The 27166-nt window shown below is 43.9% G+C and overlaps 1 protein-coding gene across 5 annotated transcripts in view; it reads right to left on the bottom strand.

Moving 5' to 3' along the window:
• The window catches only part of fermt2 (fermitin family member 2), a 42031-nt gene extending 17472 nt beyond the window's left edge, over positions 1 to 24559 (bottom strand). For 2 of the 5 annotated variants that reach the window (XM_037071764.1, XM_037071765.1), the window contains exons 1-4: positions 24329 to 24558; positions 22275 to 22432; positions 8478 to 8711; positions 1190 to 1318 (exon numbers count right to left, since the gene is read on the bottom strand). In XM_037071764.1, coding sequence (XP_036927659.1) covers positions 1190 to 1318; positions 8478 to 8711; positions 22275 to 22431 — 520 coding nt within the window. In that variant the 5' untranslated portion in view covers position 22432; positions 24329 to 24558. Of the gene's footprint in view, positions 1 to 1189; positions 1319 to 8477; positions 8712 to 22274; positions 22433 to 24021; positions 24161 to 24328 lie in introns of those variants that run through there. The other 3 variants (XM_037071762.1, XM_037071766.1, XM_037071763.1) reach the window with 3 other exon arrangements.
• Positions 24560 to 27166: the final 2607 nt, after the last annotated feature.

The following is a 27166-nucleotide window of genomic DNA, read 5'->3' as shown; positions in this document are numbered from 1 at the left end:
TGCAATCTAATCGGGAGGAGAGAGGAAGTGTGTATCTGTGTGTGCACGCTCACGCGCAGGGAGACAGTGACAGTAAACAGATTCTGCACATTCCTGCTGAAACTCTGTTTCTCTGCACCACCTATAGAGTGTGACCACAGCGAAAAACAAAATGTTTCCTGATGAAGCCTTGAAATTTCATGATGCAACTTTGGGTGTGATCATCATGCGCTGCTCATAAAAATGGAACGTTGCTGCTTTTTTTTTTTTTTTTTTTTTTCCCCCCCATCCATGGGAAATACCGTAAATACAAAATCTGAAACTAGCATCAAGGTCAGCAAAATGTGTTTTTTCGTGAGAGAATTGTGATGGTTGACCGAGCTCACAGAGACTGTTCAGGCCTCTTTCCACTAACATGGGAGCATATATAAATATATGTGCATGCTGAGATGAGTCTAAGACACCAGCGGACAGACCAGAGGCCGGAGAAGAAGAGACTCAATCGACACAAAGAGTCCCATTCAGCCTGTCTCAAAGAATTAGCCACTTTGCTTAATGCTAACTCTGTGACAGCAGCACAGCCTGTTTTGTTCTGCTCCACCCCGCTCACATGGTTGTAACTCTCCCATCACTGGCAGAAGGAGGGAGGAGAAGGAGGGCCAGTAGAAGTGCAGTCGTGTAGCCTGGTTTGGGTTTAAAATGGCAGCGTGACCAACTATGTGTGGAATCTCAACCATCCTTGGTCCTCCCTGCCAAGGAATCGGGAGCCGGGGCTGCGGATCCCATGCAGGCCTCAAACTCACACATTCATATTTGGTCACTGGAGGCACAGTGCAGCAATCTGGAGTTATCTTAGCGGTTCGAGAACCACGGGCGCAATTAGGACGCAAAAAAGAATGGAGGATTCTCCACAGCGGCAGGGAAACCTGCTATTCAACCTGCTGCTTGAGGGAAACGAGATTATTACTTTCCACAATGAAAAACAAAAATAAAACCCAATGCTCCATAATTACTTCAAAGCAGAACTTGAACCTTTAACTTGAAGTTTGCAGGAGCCAGATCTCTTCCAACACATCATCTTAACATGTGCATAAACTTATTTGTTTTTTTATTTCAAGGAAGACATGTTTTCCTTCCCTTTTACCACTCACTGATTCCTTTGAGCAGAGTATAAGTACTTCCACGTAGGAAATGCTATCCATCAGCTCACCTGATCCGGGGGTTAACAGCGGACCCTCCAGCTCCAGATCATCCTCCTCCGCCTCCTCCAGCTTTTTCTTCTTCTTCTTGGGATCACGGGGCTTACGCAGTAGAGATAGCTCCTCTGGGTGGCGGATATCTGGAGGGAGAGAGAGGCAGAGAGCAAGAAAGTTCATTTCATGCCACATAAACATAAGCTTGCCTCACAACAAGTCACTTAAAAGCAAGTCATTTGTGTTGTTTCAACTACAGGCTTCAAATAAACCACATGACCTCTCGCAAAAGTGCGCAGACAATGTAGGCGAATACGGTAAAATGAAGGCGACTGAGATTCACAAGAAATAATTGAGGATAAAAAAGTCAAAGTGTAGGAGAAAGCCAAGGGACAGAAGAGATGGGTAAGAACTGTAGACAGCTGTGCACACGAGGGGTGGAAAATTGCAAATCCCTTTTCTCATGGCCCCAACAAATCTCACTTTAACTGTAATCCCCAACTGAGACATGGCAGACACAACCTCCATCTCCTCCTTACCCCCTTTTCCTCCAACTTTTCCTCTCGCACACACATTAAAACAGTACTCAGTTGCTGTTGGCCAGTAATAAGACAGCGCAGGTTTCACAAAAGCACCAAAAAGTCATTCTTGAGGATACAGAGATGCTGTAAATGAAATAAACAACCACATCCCAACTGTGTGCGAGCAGGACAGTAAGACATATAATGACTAAAACAGAGCAGCTTCTTTCCCTTCTGGGTTGGAGACCAGGGAACCATCACTCAGCACCGCAATGATGTTTTAAGATGGGATGGTTCTGATGCGAGCAGTGAGTAGGCCAGAATGTGTCAGGACTAGGATAGATGGTGCTAGTCTAGAAGCGAGCACATCTGGATCCTCAGCTGGATTTGTTTTTTGCTCAGAATTCCACATATATTAATTAAACAAAAGCTTACTTTTTTTGTTATTTTCACTTTGTTATGTGCAGACCAGTTGCCAAAATATTCACTTTCTCACGTCCACCGAGATAAGTCTAAAGATGAAGGATTGGAAAGGTGTTGCGGGCTGATAGACAGGTTGCAGAGGGTGTTGAGGACAGCACAAGCTCAAGGGGAGAGAGAGAGAACGTCTTGGCTTAGTGAGAAATCTTGTTTAGTTTGTGTAACTAAAGCAAAAGCATTCCAGGAGTTTTAAGAACTACCAGATGGGAGCTCACCCTCTCTCCCTCTCTCTCTCTCTCTCCCTCTCTCTCCCTCCTCCTCTGTTCCCGCTCTGCTGCAGCGGTGAAGCACAATCCCTGTGCCCTTATACAGCCATGTGAGCTGCAGGCGTGCTGCCGAGCTTTAGCCCCACTGAGCCGAGCGAGGAGGCCAAACACACACACACACACACACACACACACACACACACACACACACACACACACACACACACACACACACACACACGGTGAAGTGTGTATCAGACTGCCTGCATACTTGGGTAGGACTGCGTCTCCTGTTGAGGCACTGCAGAGGCATGTGGCATTTTACTACGATGTCACTTTGTCGTTCAGGCTTATGATCTCATCGTCAAAGGAACTTACCTATTAGCAATACCAAACTCATACGCAGGAAAATGTCTGATGATGAATTATCTCCGTGAAACTTACATAGCATAACTTCTATTAAGGTGGACACGAAGCCAGAATTTTAAACTTCAATACAATATAGTCAAATAAAAAAAGAAAATAGATACTCTATATATATTTTGATTTCAAGGAAATCTGTTTTTCTTCTATCTTTAGAGAATGCTGGTAGAGAAAAAGTCACTGCACGCCTACTAACACATTTGTAATAATTCTAATATCCGTGCAGTCTCATTATTATAATCTTTCATTATTCCTCAATACCTAAATATCAAAAGTGTGTGTCTGTCATGATTGAACAAATAATTGCATAATAATTGCAATTCATAATATTAACCTAATGGCAATAAAAGTTAGTGAAATCACTTGACTGGAGGTGAGAAGTAAAATACATTTGAACATTTGATGTTAACATATGATTTAACCTTTTTTTTGTGGGGAATATCATGGAAAAGCCACGCTGACAGGTTTAGGATTTTAGAATGACTGAAAAGATTTCAGCTCCACCTTTATGGCAATTCAAGATAATCTAAAAATCCATACAGGAATGTAAGCGGGCATGCTAGATATTCACTCACCATGGTCAGACTATCTAGCTTAAATGTTTGTTTGTTTTTTTGATCACGATCCACAATAGTATCTTTTATTGTTTCTGCTCAAAGGCAATTGTTTCAGCCACAAAATGTTCATAAAACCATGACTCAGTGTGGTAACAATCTACTTCCTGTGACAGGTTTAGAATCCATCAGAGGAAGAGGGAACAAAAGTACAAACGTGCCTGTAAAAGTAATATTGGAGGCGCCATGGAAAACAAAAGGAAGTGGGAAAAGAGTGGGTGGTGTAAATAAATTGACAGACGTGCGTTTTTTCCCATGATGGGAGTGGAGGCGTAGTCGACATGATGGAGATTTCAAGTGTGCTAAAGTATGACTATCATCAAAAACACAGAGATAAAGATGACTAAATGAGGTGATGGAGTAAATACAAAAAACACTCACCTCTACTCATATGTTTCAGTGAGAGGCATGATACACTCGATTTCTGCTGACAGTTGAGTGTTGAATGTTTGTAGCAATAATTCAAGAATCGTGATCTGGTGGGAAAAGACTATTCCCACACTCACCACATACATGTGGCTGGTGTCAGGAGTGAGGAGGAGGAGGACGGCTGAGTGACGGTCACAGTGCTTACAAAAGCTGGTTAAATTCCATTATTAGATATGACACCTTAGACAATAAGACCCAAATCTTCCCTCCTGCAGACATGTGGCAGTAACCGGGCCTGGAGCCAGTGGAGAGAGGGCTTGACTGAGAGCCAGCTGGGCTCGCAAGATCTACTCCTTGGAACACATGATTCACTGCAGTGAGTAAGGCCAGCCGCAGAAGAATCACAAACACCGTCACAGTCTAATTTTACAGCACTAAAGTTTACCGTGCAAACAGTTTAAGACCCTACATGGACAAAAGAAATTAAAGAGGAGTGATTTCACCTTCTTTCCCCCCTGAGTACTTCTCAAAGTTGTGTGTGGGGGGGGGGGTCCTCATTAGTCTGCAAGGCTGACTGATCAATACTCAAGAGCAAATAAATCAAAAGGTTTTGTTCCAAGGCAAACAACAGATAAAAAAAAAAAAAAAAAGACTCATTCAGTCCCATTTTATGCTGAAGAACTTTACCTGATGGAAAGAATGATATATCTCTCTGAACATCCCAACAGCAATCAATAACGACCGAATGCCTAGTTGCCTGTCTAACCGCCTATCTGTCTGCTCATGTGTACTCTGCACGTGCACTCATTGCTCATGACCGGTCAAAGGGGATGTACTGCTGATACTAATAGTGAGCCACTCGCACAAGAACGACAGAGGTGGCACAGCTCAAATTTCCCACTAGCATGCTGCTCGCTTGACAGTGCTGAGTAATAACATTAGCCATGTTCTTTGTTGACACTCATTAAGAGAGTTGACACGTTGGCTAGTTGGATACGGTGATGTGCCGTGCCACAGTACACAGCAACTGCCAGGCCAGGTAGACTGAGGTCGATCATGAAGACTATTTTGCTCCATCTATGTATTCATTAGAAAGAAAAAACCTGAAACGAACTTGCGGAATGAACTCACAAATAGCCGGCGAACAAAAGCTCTAGGTCAGTTGGTGTGGACAGTCAGCGCACATTCATGTGTTTTGTAGCAGAAATGCCTGAATGGAGGGTGTTTTTTTCGGCTTGGATACTTACAAAGTCTAGCTTGCTCTGGTTTCTCAAATGGTACCAACTCCAGCGGCTTAATAAGAGTGTCAGAAGTTCCCCTCATCGATCAGAGCTAAAAAGGTGCTAAAAGGCCCCCATAAAGTGGATAATAATGCACTTCAATTTTAGAGCTGAAGGTGAAGCCAAACCACACTCCTCCTGTGTTGTGACAACAGTGACCAGCACACTCGGGCCAGTCAAGCAGACCACAGGTTGATGGGCCATAAATCTGCTGGACCAAAATGATGAAGAAACAGTCCCACATGTCTAAAAAGGTTTGTGCAGAATAAGACACTTGCAACACGCCCTCTCCACTGTAAGCTCATTCTCATGTGCTCTTTTTGTCCTATGATGTCTGCATCCTTTCCTGTGTGGTAGTCCATTTTTCTCATTGTAACGTTTCAGAGCAGTGGAGGCAAATGCAACAAGTACTGTCACTGCATCTATTGTCTTTCAGTTTTCCCACACAGGGTAGTAAAGGAGTGCTGACTCAAAAACCCACAGCAGTTAAGTGGAGCAGCCTGACTCTTGTTAGCCTGAAGTGGTGCTTTGCTGAGAGAAGCAGCCTCATTTCTTTTTTTTTTTTGTACCACCTCAGGCTCTGAGGTCCACAGTCATGTGTTAGTCAGTTGTGAAAAGTACATTTTGTGCGCTGGCTCACAGGGAGAGTAAAACAGCCTCCTGTCAGAGGGAGGAGGTGTACGTGTGTGTTTAATGTGTTGGAAGTGAATCCAGGTTGTCTAGACGGGACAAGCTCATGTCTGACTGTGACCATTCACTGGGCAGATGAAGCCTCAGGAGTCACTACAGACCTGACTTTTTGATTTTTACAGTATTTTAAAAGCTAAACGTGTCTATACATTGATCAGTTGACTACAAAAACACTTTTGATTGTTAGTTAATTCATTGAAGTCATTAATATAGCAGAAACGATAAAATGCTAAATACCTGCTGGTTCCAGCTTCTCACATGTTAAGATTTGTGGCTTTTCTTCGGTAATTTATTTGAAAACTGATTATATTTGGGTTTTCAACTCATCGTGGCACAAAACAAGCTATTTAAAGATGTCTGTGTGTGCTCCAGAAAGTTGTGACAGTCATTTACTTCCATATTCTAACGTATATTGAAAAGCTTTATCGATAAGGACAAAAATAGTTTAACGTAGCCCATGCAACATCTCCACTTCCAGTTTCAGCTGGCATTTCAACACAATAAAACACTTCAGACTTCAAAACAAATTCTCAGAATTGTTGACCGGTTCACAGAATGCTATCTTGCAACTAAAAGTGGAAAATCCCCAATGCCTTCGGCTCACCATCAAGTGAGCAGTGCAGCACAGGATGTAAGAGCTGCCAAATGGAACCAGAGGTCAAAACAGGAGTGGAACTGAGTGATTTTCATGTATTACAGTACATCAACCTTTTGCTGAGTAGTCTCAGTTCCCAGCCTGCACAGATGGACTGTGTCTGTGTCAGGGCACAGCTGCCACGGACATGGGAGAAGAAGTACAGCGGGGATAATTGGTTTTATACTTCCAGCTTGGAGCGTTACGTTGATTTTCTATGCTTTTTTTCACTGTATGGGACGCTCACTGTCAGACATCGAGTTGTGCTAAAGAGACTGAAAAGTCTAAATAGCAGGTTTGCGGTTAAACATACTGTATGTTTATACTACAAATAATAGATCAAATGCTTAAAGCCTAATATAATCCTTAAACTGCGGAGATGAGATAAATAAACCATTGAAGGGGTGGGGATGAAGAAAAGGCAAATCCTACACCAGAGGACTGACTTCAGAACTTGTTTTGGAACAGGAAACTGCCTCTGTGTGACCGATGGACCAGACACACCAGAGCAGAAATACCCTAGAAAATAAATTAGTATGAGAAAAAGAACAGGAAGCTGAAAAACTCAGCTGACTTTCTCTCTCTGTTTCCATCTTCCAGGATCTGTCCCTCCCTGTCTGCTGTCTCGGGCGAAGGCCAGTTGGATGGGCCTCGTCTTATCCTGTCCCTCTGATTCCCAACGTCGAGCAGCTGACAGAGAGTCAGCAGAAAATATGCACAGGACAACTCAAAGTGTCAAAGTCAAAGTGAAACGCTTGCAGGCCGGACCAGCTGTAAGTCAGGTAAATCAGTTACAGTTAAGAAACTTGTAACTGGTCCTTATCATAAGTTCTGCTTTTTTGCAAACAATAATGCAGAGTGATACATAAACACAGGCATGTCACTCTGAAGATACCCTTTACAGCCACCGCACAACGTCTTGCAACATCTTGGCACGCGCAACGTCAGCCAAAAGCAATTTGTCCTGAATTTCTGAGAAACTGTAACAGATTTATTACAGAAGCAGCAGACACATTCCTAACAAGGCCTGGCTGTGAGAAGAGAAGGACCACAGGCATTCTACTCCTCCATTCCCCTGCCTCTGCTTTCAAAAACAGCCCCCTTTGTATATTTACATTAAGTAAAACTTGTTCTTATCAATTTCATAGAACTGCTCTGCCGACCCCGTCTCCTTCTGAGAGCTCCGTTCTTTCCAAATTAAAAACAAAGTTGAGTGCTACCTGTAGAAGCCAGTAAAAACAGGAGTGCGGCTACTGGAGCCTCTGATCCTGCTGCCGGCTGAACACGGTCCAGTGACAAAGACACAACAGGTGTGCTATGACCCTGCTGTGATGGAAGGTTTATATTCTGGGGGGGGATTTCTCCAAAACCCACAAACCCTAATGAAGACAGTGACTGAGGCAGGGGCCAGGGCCCAGGAAAAGTGGGCGTTAGCAGGTCAGAGGTCCCTAGGGTCCAGTGTGTGACCTCTGACATGTCCATGACAAGACAGGGTGGTGCCAGTGATGGAAGATATCAATAGTGAGTGTGAGTGACCCCTGCATACAAGTAAATCCATGGGGGACAGTTAGATTTGGACACAATTTTAGTTGGGAAAATGGTATATTTAACCAAGACCCTGAGCAAAAGCATGATTTTTTTTCTGTTCTGTTTTTTCACACACGTGAATTTTTGCTATGGTGTGTGCCTAAGTTCTAAACCCGAGTCGGATTGATAATCTCTATTTACTAAACATTACTGCGAGACCAACGGAGCCCTGGTTCCAAGGACACGACCCCAGAGTCGGGAGACGTGACTCCAGTATGCAGAGCTCAGTGTGTTTAATAAACACTACAAATTGCCAGGAATAAAAACAAAGTAAGAGGAAGGACATGATTAACCAACTCTGATGCTGAACATTTCCAAAAATACTCTCACAGGGTGGGCACCTTCTGTTCTACTACACCACCGCTCTACGCTCGCTCCCATAACTCTTTGCCAATCAGTCACACCTCATCTCACATTTGCCTCACGACTGTTTTCCACATCTCAGCAACTGTGACGCCGCTCTCCCCGCTGCCACGCACACGAGTCGGCCGTTCCACTTACTGAAAGTTTTGCAGATGTCCGACACGGCCTTGAAGACGCGGTCCGAGAAGTTGACCTTGACCTTCATGTGCTTCATGTTGGGCAGCTGGAGGCGCAGGAGCTTGTGCTGTGGCGTGAAGAGCAGCCTGGCGTCGGCTTGGATGCCGTACTTGTCCAACGTCCAGTGGGTTTTCAGCAGCCATGTCTTCTTCTTCTCCCACCACAAGGCATGGTCTGACCAGTCCTTTTTCACATCTATGGAGGGGCAGAGAAGAGGAGAGAGGATTAGTTTAATAGCAAAGGGTTAGGGTTAGAAAAAAAAAAAAAAAGACTGAATAGATAAATTGGTGGACCACAAGGCAAAGATATTGTTGGCAAAAGGAAAGTAACTAGAGCTCTCAGTCTGTATCTATCACACTGTACTGACCTGAGCTCACCAAATATGTCCCCTCCAGGGCAGAGGGTCACATTTGGGGCACAGAAAAGGTTTCCAAGGGGGGGCGGTGAAGTCAAAGTGAGAAGGAGGAGACGACCGAGTGTGTGAAAGACGTGGCTGTTCGTGTGACACTGTGGAGATATCAGGTTCATGCCTCCCTCTTTGTTACGAGGGCGCACAGTGATCCTTCTAAAAGCAGACGCAAGCCACCCAAAACCCCACATAGCTCCTGGGATTTTGCTCCGCGGGGGCTCAAGCACAATGGGGACGGACCTGTGGTCTCATGGTGTGTGTGTCTGACTTCAAGGGAGATGGTGAAAACCGCAGGGATTTAAGAGGAACTCAAAGCAGCTGTTTGCACGGATCACCTTAGCTCTGGTTTCTGTGTGAGCAGCATTGTGATGGGCTAAGTTGTGTTTGAGCTGCAAATCACTTCAAAGCAAAAAGGTGAAATATGCTCAAAGACGGTGCATCAGTTTCTTATCCGTCTATCACCATAATGGGATATGATCACAAAACAGCTAAGTATGTTGAGCTAGCCAGCCTGCTATTCATTCTGACCTGCTTAAGGACTGGCTTTCCGGGCACTTTTTAGAGTATTAACAATGTCAGTCTTCTTATTATGTACCCTATACCGTACATATGTTACTTGAAAGGCCTTCGAGGTCTATGGTAGTCGAGTACGAATGAATAGGCCTGTAGTTTTCAGATGTTCCCCCCTCAGTAGTGATGTCATTACTCCGGCACTAGTCCAGGAAGGCACTTCCCAAAGCGGTGTCTCATTTCCTCCGCCCACATACCCCATCATTGCTTCTCCAGCCTGTCCTCTGTCTCACTCCAGGTCTCTCTCTCCCTCTCCTCTCACTGTGTCCAGAAGCAGACGTCACTTTGCACAGTCATCCTTTAATCAGAGCAGTCGATCTGAACTGTTTCCGCTTACATATGGCTGTGGCGGCAAGAGTGTTTGTAGGTGTACAAATAGATCTAAAAATACCGTGTTGTCATCTACAGCAGCGTCACAGCCGGACCATAAATGTGCCAAAAACTAGAAACCAGGCATTTAGATCACAACAATAGTATACAGTAGGTACTTCACCCCCATCTCTCTCTCTCTCACGTCACCTACCATACTATTTTATTGTAGGGCAGCAGCATATGATTTATTCATTATACTTTCGTCTATATAATATAGAAAACTGTTCAAAACCCAAAGACAAGGAAGTGAAAATGAATCAAATGGTCATAATTCTAAACATAGGCGGCATGAACTTTTGTTTGATTAACAAATCGATTAATTGACTTATCGTTGCAGCTCTAGAAGAAACTTCTTTGTGCTCAAGGCTGGCAGCACATCATCTAAATGTGACATCAGAACATTGCATTTACTTATTACACGCAGACGGACACAGCTACTAATGGACACACTGGAGCCATAATGGACTACAATTACTTTCTGTTACATGGAGAGAGAATGTATATCAACATGGCGATCAACAAAATCCAATACTGACTAATGCACACCGTTTCAGCTCATTCTGAAAGGAATATGTTTTATAAAGAGGAGGAAAGGAGGAAATCTTGAATGTTGCGCTACCTCCTTCATATGTCAAACAGCTGGGTGCCATGGTAACCTAACCCTTGAGTGGCCTCGAGTAGCTATTTCCACGTTCCGCCTTTGTTTCCCCCTGACCTTAACTTTACATAGGGGCACCCTCATGCATTGTTGACACTCTCCTGCTGATCCTGTCTGAAAGCTGAATGATCGGGATTAGTGGGTGAGAAGGTGAAACAACAGATTCGCTGCTTAGAGCCGGGAGAGGAGACTGCTGTGATGTGAGGAAAGCAAACTGGAATGAGGAAGAGATTACACTGGTGATTAAGATGGCGAGGGAAGTTCAAGAAGAAAGAGTGACCACCAGCATATCAATGCAGATGTCATTGTGGAGGCTGGGACTGTGTGAATTGATTTTGGGAAGGGGGGTGTTGTTTGTCAAGCTGTTGGGTTTTATATGGTTTACTCCGGGGGGGGGGGGACACTCGGTACTTGAGTGAAAACATTCCAAGCTTTTTTTCTGGGACCCTGTGCGATTTCCTCTAGCAGCATGGGGTCTGGCTGTCATCGCTCCCTTCTGATGCCTCAGCTGTGCAGAGCACGACTTCATTGCTACCATCAGAGAAAATGCTCCCTTAAGTGCACTGCAGCTATTAAAGGCCGAAATAATGAGAGGGAGCAGGGAGAGGAAAATTGAAAATAGACCTGAACGTATTTTCATAACTCTGCTCACAGTTTTTCCCCCCCTCATACAACCTTGTAATTTCTGGTGTCTGGGAGCAACGCAGAACAGCTAGCGTTAACATTTGGCGCTTAGGTCGTCACCACAGACCACGTTCTATAGAAACGTCCTCGTACTCAGCATGCATGAGCACTGTGCAGTCTGTGGCGAGGCATGAATTCACGTTTTTGGCAGGTCATTTTTCCCCTTAACGCTCTCTCAATGGCCCCTGCTACACTGTTTCCTTGTCGCCTCCCGACGCCAAACCCTTAACGGACGTAGTCTTTCCTTCTGCTTGCTTGTGTCATCGCGCAGTGGTTCGATGTGTTGTGATTGGACGAGGGGCAGCTCGGTTAGGCGGCCATTGGGTTCTTTCAGCAACAAGGTGGTAATTCAATCCATGGAGAGGGAGGGCCAATGGCATCTCCAAGCTAAAAATACAGCCTGCCAAGCCTGACGTAATGCAGCAGCCAGAGGAGCGGGGGGCTAAGTAATTGGGTGCATTAAATGTGGGCCCACAGCTCCTCAGCAGAGTGATATGTGTGTGCATGTGCGCACAAAGAGGGCTTGAAAGACAAGGGGAGGGGAAACAGAATGGCAAAACCATGTTTTATGACCTCTGCAGGACGTGAAAGATGATACAGAGATAGTGATTGCGTGTGTGTGTGTGTGCACAGGTTTGTCGAATGTAGGGTGTTCTTATCCATCCATTAACGACATTAGCTCCGTGTGTTTGTGCGCATGAGGGCTTTAACAAGCTGAATTAATCCATAAATTCTGTCAAACTGAGTTATTTTCATTCACCGTGGCAGCTCCCGAGTCCTGACCAAGACCACTTCCTCTGCTTTGTGCACCAGATACCACAGCGAGAAATACAGCTTTAGAAAGACAGCGATTCATACGACGTACTCTACAGCACAATCAAGCAAAAGAAACAAGAAGCACACAGTGACATTTTACCTAGAAAGTTGCAAAGTGGGAACATATGCACCAAGTTTGCAGGGCTTTCATTTAGATATACAGGAAACTAAACTGTCTCTCCTTCACATCCCTCCTCTTTGCTCTCTCCATCCCTCCCCTCCTACCCAGAGTGTCCATGGTGTTTACATTGGGAGGCAGCAATGTTTATGGAGGCCTGTCTGCGAGGGGGAGGGGAGGGGACGACAGAGGAGTGGATGAGAAAGAAGGAATGAGAGAAAGGGCATGAAAGGAGAGATGAGGAGGATGAGCAGAGGACGAAGGAGGAGACGCACAATAATAAAGAGACAGAGTAGGTCAGAAGCAAGAGCTAGAAGGAAGCGGAAATTCAAAATTAAAGTCTACCGGCCAGAAATACTAAACATAAATAGCGTCTCCAGTTCCATCTCCTGCAAGAAAAAATAGATTAACTGCCTACAAAAACAGACAGTAGAAATTTCAGTCGTCTACTATGTGTGTTTGCAACAAGTAGACGTCTGAAATCTCTACCGTCTGTTTCTGTTGGCAGTTATTCTATTTTCATTCAGAAGCTGAAGTGACACCCGGTTGACAGATTTATAGGTTTACTGTTCTCTAAGCATTTGTTGTTGAAAAATATTATGTGACTTTTGACAGCTCCGTTCAAGACACGTCGTTAGAAACAAAACGTAGAGATAAGTGGAGGTCAACTTAAGAACAATACACACCAACTCATTATATGATTTTCTGATCACCTAAAATGCACACCCTGTGGTCCTGCACTAATGCCACGAGGGCTGTAACAAGAAACTGTTTTCATTATTGATTCATCTGCTGCAATTTTTCTCAATCACATTTTCCTAAAGCCCGAGGTGAAATCGTCAAATTGCCTGTAATCAGTCCAAAATCCAAAGATATTAAATATATAACAAAATGAGACCAAGAGGAGCAGCGTATGCCCACAAATGCCTTGCTGGAACTGTTTCACATTAGCTCTTTTAGTGAGCTTCGTTTTAGCATGTCGATTAACTAATCGATTAATAAACAAATCACTGCATCTCTACATGTGACACTGGGCTTTTTGGGCTCCAAGAGAAAATAAAATATTAAACAAAGCAATGACAGTCAGCTGATGCCTGAAGCAAGATCCAGGCTCATTTCGAGCATTACTGATGGAGGTGGCTTATGTGCAGACACACTTAAAAATCAGGGTTTTTTCCATTGCGTCTACAAAGTTCAGCGTCTCTGAAAATGTTTTTCATGAGCTGTCAGGGCCAAGTTGTTCCCTATCAGTGATAACCGTGGATCAACATGCAGTGTGAGGCTTTGTCATTTTCAAACATCAGCTGATAAAAACATTACAGCTGGGTGAGGCTGGTCATGCCGTTTCCTTGGTGACTCCGGGCTGACGCTGCGGGGGCAATGGTACGAGGCGACGACTTGTTTTCATACACAACAAAGAGCTGCAGGTTTGTCAGTCTTATTCTCTCCGTTACACACACATGGTTTATCCCCCTCTACAACACGAAAGCTCTTCTCTTTCTAAATATATTCCACGTCTGAAGCAGGGTGAAGGTCGGTATTGACAAGCAAAGATGCAGGAAGCAACTGTTGTGCTGCACTGTCCTTAAATTAGATCTACTGTAAATGCCCTTTAGGCGCTCACTTGCATGTGTACTCACGCTAGATGGTATCAACATCAGATGCCCAACATGTACACAAAAAGGTCGATAGAGACAGGTGATGACAATATCTACACAGCAGACATGAGATAGAGAGTCACACGAGATTACAGTGGTAGATTGAAGCCTTACTGTGATTTCAACAATGCCTTGGCTGATTCTAAAGACAATGCATGCAGCATCAAGTAGTCAACATCGCTATATGTCAGGGGTGACAGCAGACAAACTCGTTTCTGGACTTGTGACAAATGATCAAAAGATTAAAGTAAATCCTAAAGTCATGCTGGCAATGCATCCTTTCCACCCTGTACACAACAAAGAGTGAGTACACATCATTTCGCCTGACTCGAATGAAATCATCGACTAATATTTAAATCTATTCCAGCTGTGTCCTTCAGTATTCACTAACCAAAACCATTAAAACTCAAGTGCTTTCAACTGACAACCAGAGTTGAAGGAGGTTAGCTGAGCTTATTTTCTGTCAGTTATTATAGAACAGCTCAGCTTCCTGCCAATAGTCAATAACACACCATTTATCAGAGGCATTAAATATGCAACACACGGCGCCTTTAGAACCAGATTCTGCAGAGTCTGGACCCTTTCAATCATTCAAGCGCTACCCTGACAAAGCATTTAGACAAAGGGACACTTAATGCCACCATTAAAGCTTTTAAGGTTGCGGAAATAAGACACAGAGAGCTTCATCGAGGTTGTGCCCTGTGTCAGTGGTACAGAGACCTTTTAAGGTCACGGCTCGCCTGAAAGGTGTCAAGGGACGTTGTGACAGATATTGATCCAATTCAGTAGTGTTGTTGCCACTAATGCCTCATAGACACACAAGTGTAGTCAAAATCTTCTATTTACCTAGAGAATAAGATTCTGCCTGATTTGTCACCATTAATCAATGTTTCCAATTCATGGAGACAGCTGCTGGCGTGCATCTGGGAAAGACTTAACAATCAAGTATCCATCTCCAGAATCTCTTACTCCAGCTTCACTATAATTCACACTGAGCTTTGAGGAAATTATTCTCATCAGGTATTTTGACTGCAGAGATCTAAATATGACGTAATTTCTGAACAACGGAAACCTTGACACCCACCCATCCAACACGTGCACATCTATCCATGGCTAGAGATGTTATAGGAGAAGGAAAAAAACACCTGAAGCATTTTGAATAGACAGGCCATAGACAGAGATGGCCATTATATGACACATCTCACATCTGGTGGCATTAAAAGAAGATGGTGGCATGAAGAACTGTGTGCATGCGTAGAAGAAGTATAACCTGCAAGAAAAAGCTATTTTAAACCTTATAAGTGGGCCAGGTCACCAAACTTTTTGAGCATGTTTTATCAGACTAAACTCGCAATTCTATACATGCAGTTTTTTATGTTCTGGTGACCATTAAAAGAGAAGTTTTGGCTCTCTCCTCATTCATTTGGATGAGGGCCTGGTCTCGTTTATTAGCCAGAAATAACTGCCTGGATTGTTGCCAAGATGGCTGCCGAGGGGCAAGACTTGCCTTAAAGGGCTTTGCTATGGCATAAAGAACACAGGTAATGTTCTGGCTTACCATCTGAGAATGGACAGCACTGAGGCTGAAATCTTAACGGGAAATTTAGCTTTTTACAGTAAGAGGAGAGTGGAACAGTGCTGCTGGCTCTGATGCATTAGTAGAGGCCAGGAGGGCTATTAGAGGAAACGTCCTTAGAGACAGATAGTTTGTATCCATTTGTGTCATTTTCAAAAACACAGCAAAAACACTGGGGGTACTCCGCTCCGCCCTGACACAGCTTTATACAATTAAGGGTTCAGGGACCCGGTGAAATAATGATATTACATGGAAACTCTGGGACTAAGATCAATGGAGCGGACAAACAATATTCATCTGTCCTTCTATCCATGTATGCATCCTTCCAGACGTCCCCTCAGGACTGTGATGAATCGCAGCACTGATGCCTCTGTGAGGTCAACAGGAAGTCAGTCGCTCCACAGCTCCTGGTTGCATTTCTGTAAAAAACCTTGCAGAAAACTTCAGGTTTAAAATTTGGACAATCAACTGAGTGATTCATTAATCTGTTTCAACAAAAAAGATTGTTCTGGTAACAGCTTTTTAGTTATAGATATTTCCTGCTTTCTTTGTTTCTTTTTATTCTGTACTCTGTGTTCCGTCACAGCCGCCCACATAAAGCCTGCACCCTTGGTTATGAAACCAACACCTCTCCTGCCCCTTTGCTCTGCAAATGCGGGAGTACTGAGAGAGGCGGGGACAGGTTTTAAATGAATGAAATGTGGGCTGAGAACCGAGACCAAAACATATTGGTTTACTCCGCTGTCATACAGGTGTTACAACAACAATGTGCTGCTCCAGTATTTCCTTCCATTGGGCCTACCGCACTGCCCGCCACTTCAGGAAGGTGAGAGGGACAAAAAGCAACATGCTTCGAGTTCCCAGAGGAGCCATCAAAGTTTGTTCCACTGCATGTTTGAGATGCCAAACATAACTAATTAAATCATCCTTAACAAGCAAGGCAGTCCTTTGAAATTGGACAGAAGGGGATAACTAGAAAACTGGCAAATTGATTATATTGTTGTGTCAAATCTATATATTATATCTACATATTGTTGTGAAAAAATGCATCGAGATACATTTTGGAGCATGAAGCAGCTGAAACTGCTCTGACATGACCCTTCATCAAGGGTGGAGCACAACGAAACTCACAGCTGTCAAAGTCAAGTTTAGCTCAGTGCAGCTTTTCCTTGCACACTGTGTGAACAATTAACTTGTTAGCATATGAAAGACTCACAACCACAGCCGGTTTCTTTCCTTGACACAATTTCATCTAATTATCTTTCATAGTACTAAAGCATCTGTCAAGAACTGATCATAGGAGGTCATTCCAATCCATATAGTAACCCTGTGTGTGAGCAGTGAGTACAGAGCAGCACAATCACTGCAGCATCTTGAAACAGGAAAGCTCTGGCCTGGGCAGGACCGCTACTTAGGCTAACTACTTCCTGTCAGAGAGATTAGAGAGGAGGATGATCACACAGGCTTGCAAGGCCATTTCTCACTTCGTAATGCCTGACGTGTAGGACGGCTCAAGAGTTGCAATCAATGAGTCTCATTACGCAAGGCAATATATCTGGACTGTGTGTCGTGGCAAGATGACAGGAGGAGAAGGAAAGTGGTTATAGCCACCCATCAAAAGGAATCGTCCGCTGTCCTGGTGTGAGACAGTCAATGTAAACATGTGAGCACAGCTCTCACATGATCAGGACAGATATGACCACGGTATCTCAGCTTTTCATCACATTCTTTGCAGGGACTAAAGACCCATCCTTCCCTTCAGTGGGAGGACACTGAGAGGGCAGGAAGGCGGGAATGCAAGGAAGGCACAAGGGAGAAGGCGCATAAAAAAAAAGTCAAGAGGAAGTTTGGCATCCTGTGTTAAATCGCGTCTGTTTCCTAATGAAACCTGCACTCCCATTGTCAAACCAAAGCCATCTCCCTCTGGTCACTACAACCTCCAGCACACGTCATCTTGGCATTGCAAAAAAAGGACAAAGAAGTCAAACAGCTGACAGACTGGAGCATTACCTTGAAAACAAAGTTGCTCGGGGGAAACGTTAAAGTCAATTCTTGTTAATATTAACAATAACTGGCGTTTCCTACACAGTTTGCTCAAGCAAAACTGTAGCGATTGTGGGATGATGTTGGCTTACTCGCTTGCAAACTGAATATGTAGGTCATCGCAAATACAAAACACACATTTTCTCCGACATGCAGGGAAAGTTCTCTGCGGCTGGCTGGTGGTGCGGCAGCCAAAAATCTGCAGGCCCCTTGCTGGAAACAACCACATGAACTATCACACTAGACCAATTAGTTTGCTTAAGTTCTATTTATGGAACATTTAAGAGTCAGCGTACATGAACGTGGATCAGAAACCATGAGAAGGTGAACAACATGTACATACTTCTAATGATTATCAAGCCACGCTACGTGGCTGGAGGAGTGGCCGGAGTCAAATATTAGGACATGTCTGCCAAAACTTTTAAAAAAGTGAGACAAAATAATAAAAATATTTTCCACAAAATGTATTTCGATGACAGGGGAGTGAGACAGAAGGGTGAGAAAGAGGGAGAGAGGAAAAAAAGGGGGGCTGACAGAGAGGGGGGGAGGGTTGAGGATGAGGCAGAAAGCAGAGAATCCAGCTATGACGGCAGCGACCAGGGAACAACATGCCAAACCCTGGAAGTCATTTCCTGCTTCGTCGAAGAATTTTATGGAATTCTAGCAGCGTGGAAAACGTCACAGCGAGAAGGGGGAGATGGAGAGAAGGACCCCACACGCCTCCCTCCCCCCTTCTGCTCTTTCCCTCCCTTTTTCTGCTTCGTCCAGTCCATCTATACTCAGCTGTCTCTCGAGAGGGTAAGCAGAGCCAAGACAACCAGGATACCTCCACCAGTGTGAGAGTAGCAACATTCTCACCAATCATTCACTCTTTCTCGCTCATGCTACTTGCTCCAAGACTTGCTTTTTCAGCAACTCCAACTAAAATGTGTTATTATCTATGGGCTTGACCGTCCTCAGAGTCTTGACTTGAAGGTAGGGGTGCATCAGAGCACAGCTCTCAGTTCAGACTGCATCACTGATATCACAGGCTTTTGCTCGTGCTCTTAAATGAAAGCAACATTCATGTCATCATGATTAAATAATGTGCATTTCTTTATAAGACAGAGTAAATCTGAGATAACACGTTTTTTATTGTCACTACCACATGATGTTGCCTATTCTTCTTCCACTGGAAAATTTTGTGATAAATCCTTCTACTGCACCTACCATAGCTTGTTGTAAAACATGGTGTCCAACATTGACAAAGATTTTCCGGGACATTCTTTGACCCTCTGAAAAAAGGTAGAGTTACTTTCTAAAACCTTTAAAATCATTGTTTGCCATACAACACTTTCTGGCTGTTTCTTTTGTCGGGAACTGAACCACATCATTCCCAGTGGGCTCTTAAGGATGCTAAGCTAATCAGCAGCTGTTTAACAACAAGCTTGGAGTTGTTAGCGTAGCTCCCAGCACTGTAACCCAGTCTTCATTCAATTATCTGCCTGTTTAATACTGACATGTTTGCTGGATTCTCAATGAAGATCCTACATGGTTAAGATGGTTTCATTTGATAGATGAAGTACAAAAACCCTAACAGATTACAGATCAACTATATTTCACTATGCTACTGCTCTAGGTGCATTTAAGGGTACATCATCATCACTGTTATTGTTGGCGTTTCCACCAGCACCATTAGCAGTAAGCAAAATAGCAATGCATTTGTGAGACACATCGACAGCTTTAGCACTTACTGTAAGCACAAGTCTGCCAGACCTAAAAGCGATGTACCTTCAAAACAATCCCTTTTAATCCAATGAAACTTGGATGAGATAATGTTGTTTGTGCAATAATTCTTTTCTCTTCTAAATGGCACAATATTAGCTTTTAGAGAGGAGGGCAGCACTTCTGAAAACATCAACAAAGTCAGGGAATGACGGTAAGCAGTGGAAGGATGAAAGGATTACAGGGGAGTGGGACCAGGGGGTCGGTCAATCAGCTGGCCTTAAATACTGCTCTCCTGCAGGGCTGCAGGGGAAACGGGCCCAGCGCTCTCTACTGTGATCAATAGCTAAGTGCCTTCCTGGCATTTGTCTATTTAATCCATTATCGAAGGCCACTTGAGCCCGCTATGTGGATGAGAGGCCCGCAGCTCCCAGGAAGAGCTGAAAGATGGAGGCAGGATACATGTGTGCGAGACACACCCACTGACAGCAGAGCAACACCCTGCTCACATGTGGAAACACATGCACGATACTACTGATGAGGACTGTGGCCCATCATACTGAGGACCTCAGCACATTTGCTTCTGAAAGCTACAGCATACAGCAACAAATGCAATGATAGAAAAAAGACCCAGAACACTGTCGGCCTTGTGGGAATCAGTCAGTGAATCACAAGAGGTCCTTCATTTTGAAGAGAGGGAGAGAGAAAGAGAGAGAGAGAGACACGGAGAGGAAGGACAGTGAGATTTGTCACTGCACCAGGATGTCCTTTCAATGTGACACTGACGCACCGCCTGCCAAAACCACTGTCGTATCTACATGTGCCTTCTCACGGCACCATGTATACGTGCATGTACATCTGCACATGTACAGTATCTAAGTATAACCGGCACATCCAGGCAATCAGCAAATCCAACAGTAGGTATGTGACAGCACTCAGGAGGTGTTCAGTGAGGAATGGGCAGCCCTGTCACCAGTGAGAGCTGGGGATGCATGGAAGCAGGTTACTGACAGAAGATTTTTCTCACACAAGGGTCACATGAGAACATTTTTCGTACAAGCTTTCTTTGGTGTAACTCATTAACTTGCACAGATAACCTCAGACTGTACACCAACATGTTAATATTTTTGAGTGGTGTTGGGTTTTACAAGGAGTTAGCATGTTTTAGCTCTTACGTCTTGCACACTTTAATCAAGACCTTGGTCCAAACTGTTCCAAATGATCATTAAGAAAACATATTTTTTTTCTGGGCCATGCACAGCACAGCATTCTGTGTGTCATGAACAGTGTGCAGTCTCCTGCCGTGTGTGTGCCCGTGTGGAAAACCCACGTTGCACACAGGTTAATGATTACAATGCAAAACAACCTGTTGACTCAAGGTAGGAGGGAGACTGCAGTCAAATGAAACGTCCCAACGCTCACTCTGCGCTCTCCAACACTGGCACAACAACACTAGCACAACAGTAGTGAAGTAGTAGTACAATAATGCTGACAGGATTTAAATTTGGATAATAATAGCAACAACGGCTGGAATCAGAGAATGTTTTTGATAAGATAGTGGCACAAACAACCCCTCACACCCATGTCCTGTTATTTCACTCTGGCGCAACAGCAACATACAGCCCACCATGTTCTACAAATCACAACTATTGTCAACAAGAAAGACCTCAAACCACCAACCGGAATCCTGAGCAGATAAAGAAGTCATCTGAAAAAAAAAGCTACATCCTTCTGCAAGAAAACAGAAATTAAAGATGATGAAAACGGGTAAGCTTGCATCACATGTTACCAATGGTTGCATGACCGCAGTGCTGCTTGATAAAACTGCAATACAACACATGTGGCCAATTTGATGTCTATATCAATAAGAGCCCTTCAGAAAGATATCATTCTGTTAGACCTCAAGTATTCAGCTTTCATGACACATTAAGCCATCACTGACAGTCTTTCCCCACTCTATACCAAAGAGAAGGTGTCACAAGCAAAGTCATACCCTTCAACCAGACCTTTAAGAAAAAAAAAAAAAAAGCGCCCACACAGCCAAAACAATGGATAAGGCTGGGCCTTGAGTGGAGCCGGGGTGGGAGGACCAACGAAATTCATGTTGTCCCACACTCGGCAGCAACACTGCACTCGCCTAGCGTGGATGCTGCGCAGCGCAGACGACCACAGAGAACAAAGACCTCAATTATGTGGAGCTCTAACAGGAGAGCTAAAAACGGGACCATGGGCAGGGAATAAAACCTTGGAGCGCTGCAGGAATGCCGAGCATTCGGGGCGCCAGCGACACACAACACACTGTCACTCCCAAGTCGCATTGCCACCGCTGCCGCCGTTGCCGCTGAACTTTCTCCAGCCTCCATGAAACAGAGCAGTGTTCAAGTGGCTGGAACAGAGGACCCTTATGCTTAGTTGCGCCCAAACTTGTCAAGTGCGTAACTGCAGTTACAGAACAGTGAATGATACACAGGGGGGAGGGAAGCTGTGTATGGTTTCTTTATACCTTGGGTTACTGACCCATATAAACTGCAGGCTAACAAAGAGGATAATTAACCCCTTGAAAGTCCACAAATCTGAAAGAGGAGTTTGAGCTGCTGTCGTGGGACAAAAGGCCAAAGAAAGATATATTTTGATGCTTCTGCACAATTCATTTTTTTATCTAAAAACACTGACGTAGCTTGTCCCCAACCTCTGATTTCATACATTCCCTCTGAGTGTTTCTGGCAGAAAGCATATTTTTGAGTTCTCCTGCCTTCACGAAGTTGGACAATGTTCTTTACTTTGGTCAGAATTCAGAAGTAGTTTCTATGTTAGCACACAAGGGTGATGTTTACTTAGTGGAATCTCACTTCTCAGAATAGCAACTACTTTGAGGTATTTATTGCCAAACAAATATGAACAAATAACCCGAGTCAGCCATCGACACACACAGATTAACCACAGAATTACAGCCAACCACATCCACTTTGATTCAAGAAAAGGAATGCATTTGAAATCTGCAGACTCGCAGCAGATTATCATTTCTACCATGTGTCAAAATTAGTCAGTCAAGGGTTCACTCAAGCCTGTTTAATACACTTCAGATAAGCTGCTCTGAGAAGCCCAGATGAACCGCTCTGACCCCTGCACGATGGCCGTGTGCACGCATACCTAGTTTCTCCACGAGCTTGAGCATGACTCCGCCGATGTGGATTTCCCCGGTGACTCTCAGCGACACATCTCTGTGGAGGTCGGTGACGTGCATCTTCAGCTCCCACGTCCCGTCGGCGTAGCAGCCATCGGGCATCCTTATCCCGTCCAGCGCCATCCTGCCAAACAGACCCAGAGTCAGGAGGGGGGAACAAATGTCCAGCCAAACTTCTGTCACACTGGAGTGAAAAGAAACCCTTTGACACTCTGGAGAAGAATAAATGTGGAGCAGAGACCACACATGGAAGGTCTTCAGAGAGAACTGTTCTGTTGGCTGAAATTTCTGAGCATTTCTACTTACAAGTGGTGTAAATTAACTGGTTAGCGGGTTACTTTGAAGACTTAACATTCACGCTGCTTTAAACAAACCAGTGGAGGATCTAAGTGTGGACAATCTGACAACAGAAGATGTATCCACCATCAGAGACGTGACCATAACATTGTGCTATACAGTGTTAGGCATGCTATCCTCAGAGTGATTTATCATGTGTCACGTCATTAAGACTCAGCCTGTAAAAACAGTTGCATAATGTCTTCTGCTGCGCTGGAGGATCTTTCCAAAGTCGGAAAGAGTGAACATGATGGTGTCACAGTGATGTCATCAGGGTACGGATTTAAATGGCTGCAACTAACTGTTATTTCCATGGTTGATGGATTGATCATTTTGTTGTCCAACCCAAACCCCAACAGTCTAACACCTCAAGACTTTTCATTTACAATCACAAATGACAAAGAAAAGCAGCAAATCCTGCATACTTTTCCATCTGATTACTTTATCTAGAAAGAGATTTACATTGACATTTTGATTATAATGAAAAGTAAATATACAACAATGGAGGATTGTGTTGTATTGCCCACAAGCTCCATCCTTCATTCATACTTTTACTTTTGATCCTTACATACTATTAGAGCCTGACAGATATACTGGTCGGCTGGTATTGGCCTATCACAGACACATCGCTATCGGTGTGTATGTTGTCCTATGTGTGCCGATATGGAAACTATTCATTTTCTGCAGCACATAAGCACAGAAAGAGATACTTGGACTACACATACTGTTTTCCATTATTAATTATACATTGAATGGTTGTTTGGTCTGTAAAGATTCCGTGAATGGTGGAGAAAGTCCATCCAAAACCGCCTGGTCAGTCCGAAACCCAAAGACATTCAGCTTATCATGACTGAAAACATAATCTTTTGGGAAAGAAACTACTTCAACAACTAACCGATGACCAAAACAGTTGGCGATCATTTCGCTCTGAATGCAAAACATGTGTTAAGAATGAAGCATTTTCCCATTTTTGGTCTGTCTCCCTGCACTCCAGTAAAGATCCTTAAACCAAAAGATACTTCTTACAGCACTAGTGTTGTGACAGCACTACACTGGTTAACAGCTCAGCTCAGTAATGATCATTTGACCCCTCAGGGACAATCTGAAGACATCTACAGACTGATCTTTGCTGTGACATTACAGCCTGTCTGACACTCTTCTGATGGGAAGCTGTCCTGGAGGGGGACAGCGGAGTGGCCTGAGGATCAAAACCCGCCGACTGATCGATAAACACGGCGGAACAAAAGGCTCCAGGCCCCGCGGCTGTACAAGTTCAACAAGGGGGACCCTCCGGGCAGCTTTCTTTCTTTTTTTTTGTTATCTGCGCAAATGTGCCCGCTTCACCTGTTAAAGACGAGAACATAACGGTACTCTTACAAATAAGACAGAGAGGAGGTTTCATTATGTAAGCTCAGCCCCGTCCAGCAGCACCCACACACGGGGCTGCATGCGCACACTCCGCTTCGGTCCGAGCCGTAAAGAAAAAAAAAAGTCGGGGAGAAAAGTGTGTCTGAAAGCCGACGAAGTGGCTCAAATGATCAGTAAATGTCGGCCGAAGCTCGTGTTAGAGGTGGCGGTGGAGGAGAAAACAGCGAGAAAAGAGACGTTTTCGCAGCATTTTCGTAGCGAGCAATACTGAGAGAGACAGAGAGAGAGAGAGAGAAGGGTCGAACATTTAACTCACCTTCACAAAAGACGGGGGGAAAACACAGTTAAAAAAAAAAAAAAAAAGTCGAGGACGCGGTACAAAACAAATCCCCCCCTTTCTTTAAATCATGTATAGTCTGTTTTTTTTTTCTTTTTTTAGTTAATGAAAAGGGGGGGAAACCCAGAGAGAAATCCCGGCGCTGGAAGAAGTGAAGTATCCCAAACAGTTTCCCTGCAGGCTTCGGGCTTAATGGAGTCCAGCCGTCCCTCTCTCTCTGGTCCTCCCTCCCCTCTCGGGTAACGTCACACTGCTCCAGTCCCACTTTTCCTTTCTAGACTGGGAGCTTAGCTGGTCTCCCCCTCCACCCTCCCTCCCTCCCTCTCTCCATCCATCCATCCATCCACCCCTGTCAACTCACAGCCACACACTCAACACACACACACACACACACGCAGGCACCCCTCATGTGTCAATTATGGGTTCATTCTCCCTTTTCTGACCAGATATAAAAGTCTTGATTTTTACTTTTTTTTTCATTAATTGACAAGTAATTCCACTCATGTGACTCACAAAAGACAGCACAACTTTTGTTTTCCATTTTTTGTTTAAATTACTGTAGTAGATGGGGACTTGTTTCAAAACTTGAAAAAAAAAAAAGACAGAAAGAAAAAAACAGAAACCCATAAAACAGCTCCAGACAGCTCTCCGGTGTCATCCAAGTGTCCAGCCTTTCAACTGTCTTTCAACTCAGTTTGGGATCTATTTGGGGCCTCCAAAGACTTGGATTATGCCGGACAAGCTATATGGAGCCATTTTTTGTAATGTTTTATGGGGTTGTATTTTATGTTTTAAAACAAATCCCCATCTACAAGGCCCCAAGAAATGTCAACTGGCTTCCCATCGGCATGAGGCTGAGGAGACTGAATGATTGAATTTTCATTTTTGGCTGAATTTATCCTTTAACAGCAATCCCTTCCAAATTTCCACTTCTGTAGCTCACTTATGGCAAGAAAAAAAAAACCTCTGTATTCAACATCTCCCTCAGTGCACTGAAACACAGATAAAGATAACTCTGAACGTGAACAGAATAAGCCATCTTTGCGATGGTGTATGAGTTTTAGTACAGATTTGGTCAAACTGCAAACCCTCCACAGTCCAAAATCCAACGGGATAATGGACGTGCAGTTAAGATCTCAAGCTGCCTTTTATGGCAATATAGTGCTGCCGAGCCTTACAGCAGCAGCATCCAGGGACCTCTGGGTCTTTAGCCCCAGGAGCAAGAGCACAGAATAACAAGACATTTTTGTTGTTGTCACTTTTATGGTCTTAATACCTTGCTTTAAGAGTTTAACCATTTTTCCTTCAGCGTGGACCAATGCCTTCACCCTAAAAAAAGCCCCAGTGGAAGCCTGTGCAGGGTAGAAATTAGCCAATGTACACACATATCTGCTTTCAGTCCTGACACATCACATATATTCAAGGAGGATTTTTACTGTAATGCTGTAGCTAGTCCAAGTGGAGGCAACTAGTTCAGAAGTCTTTGGGGTTTTAAAAGTAGAAAAAGCCATTACATTTCATCATGTTTCATCATATAAAAATATTAGTTTGATAAAACATATCTTCTTACAGAGTGGAGAAGGAAAGGAAAGGAAAGTGAAAGTGTTCCCACACTGTACTAATGTTCAGTAACAGAAAGTAACTAAGTACATTTACTCAATACAATTTTGAGGTACTTTTACTTTACTTAATTATTTCCATCTTTGTCAAGTTTATATTCCCTTTCCACTACAATTCAGAGGCAAGTATATTCAACTTTTTACTCTTTATTTACTTATTAGTTACTTTGCAGATTTAGTTTAACACAAATAGAATCAAATAATTCTTGATGCAGTATTATAAGAATAAAACTTTATTAATCCCCAGGGAAAGCTTCACAAGCCACCCAGCAGATGTACTAAAGAAGTAGTTAAACCACCTCTACCTCTGTCCACCCTCTGCATTTTAGTGCCTGTGTCTTTAAGCCCCCCTGCCGCATTCTGAAAGGCCCAGTTTGCTCTGATTGGTTGGTCCTCACCGGCCTGAGCAGGCACCGCCCACCATGTTTTCAGATAAGATATATCTGGCTTTTGTAACCGCGGAAATACTTAAGGCATTGCTCAGGGTGCTGATTGTACGTTTGTGACATCACAACCTAACGGAAGTGTTTTCGACTCTTTTAAAGGCATAGCTTCTGAATGTCGCTGTGTGCATTTTGATGAACAATGAACTTTTTGATGCTTTAACAGTATATATAAATATATAGCACCAACAACTGCTTTATAATAATAAAAAAGACACCAAATAACACTTGACAGCTTTACAATATGGCAGCTTTAAAGTTCTTTTTGCCACGCACCACATTCAATATTGTAACAGGACGTCGTCATCTGTATCTGGGATGACAGCGCGTGGGGCTCACTGTAAAAGAATGTAAAAGCATGTCATCGGTGTGCACAGATCCTGGCTTCCTTCATCCCTTCAGATAATATCTTTTGCAGGTCGTTGCTCACATCTTCACTGCTGCGGATGAATGATGATATTTCATACCTGCATTCAATCAAATGACTGCAAAAAATGACAGGCTGAGGGGGAAAAACAGAGAAAGAGAGAGAGAGGGAGCGAGAAGGGCTGCTGTCTCCTTTTACTTTCCAAAGCACAATACACACCTCGACACATACTCTCCAAGTGGTCTGCAGCAAAGACCCATGAATCATCTGCGTTTCTGGCTCGGTCCCCCCGGTGAACTTGCTGGAGCTCCAATCCTCCGGCTCAGGAATCTGGGCCCTCGTACTGCACTCGGCATCAAAGCAATTTATAAACTCTCCCCGCTGCTCC

Source organism: Acanthopagrus latus, chromosome 16, assembly GCF_904848185.1.
Source record: "Acanthopagrus latus isolate v.2019 chromosome 16, fAcaLat1.1, whole genome shotgun sequence".
NCBI classification, from domain to species: domain Eukaryota; kingdom Metazoa; phylum Chordata; class Actinopteri; order Spariformes; family Sparidae; genus Acanthopagrus; species Acanthopagrus latus.
Note: the sequence above shows the minus strand (reverse complement) of the source record. Positions and strands in the feature narration are given on the sequence as shown.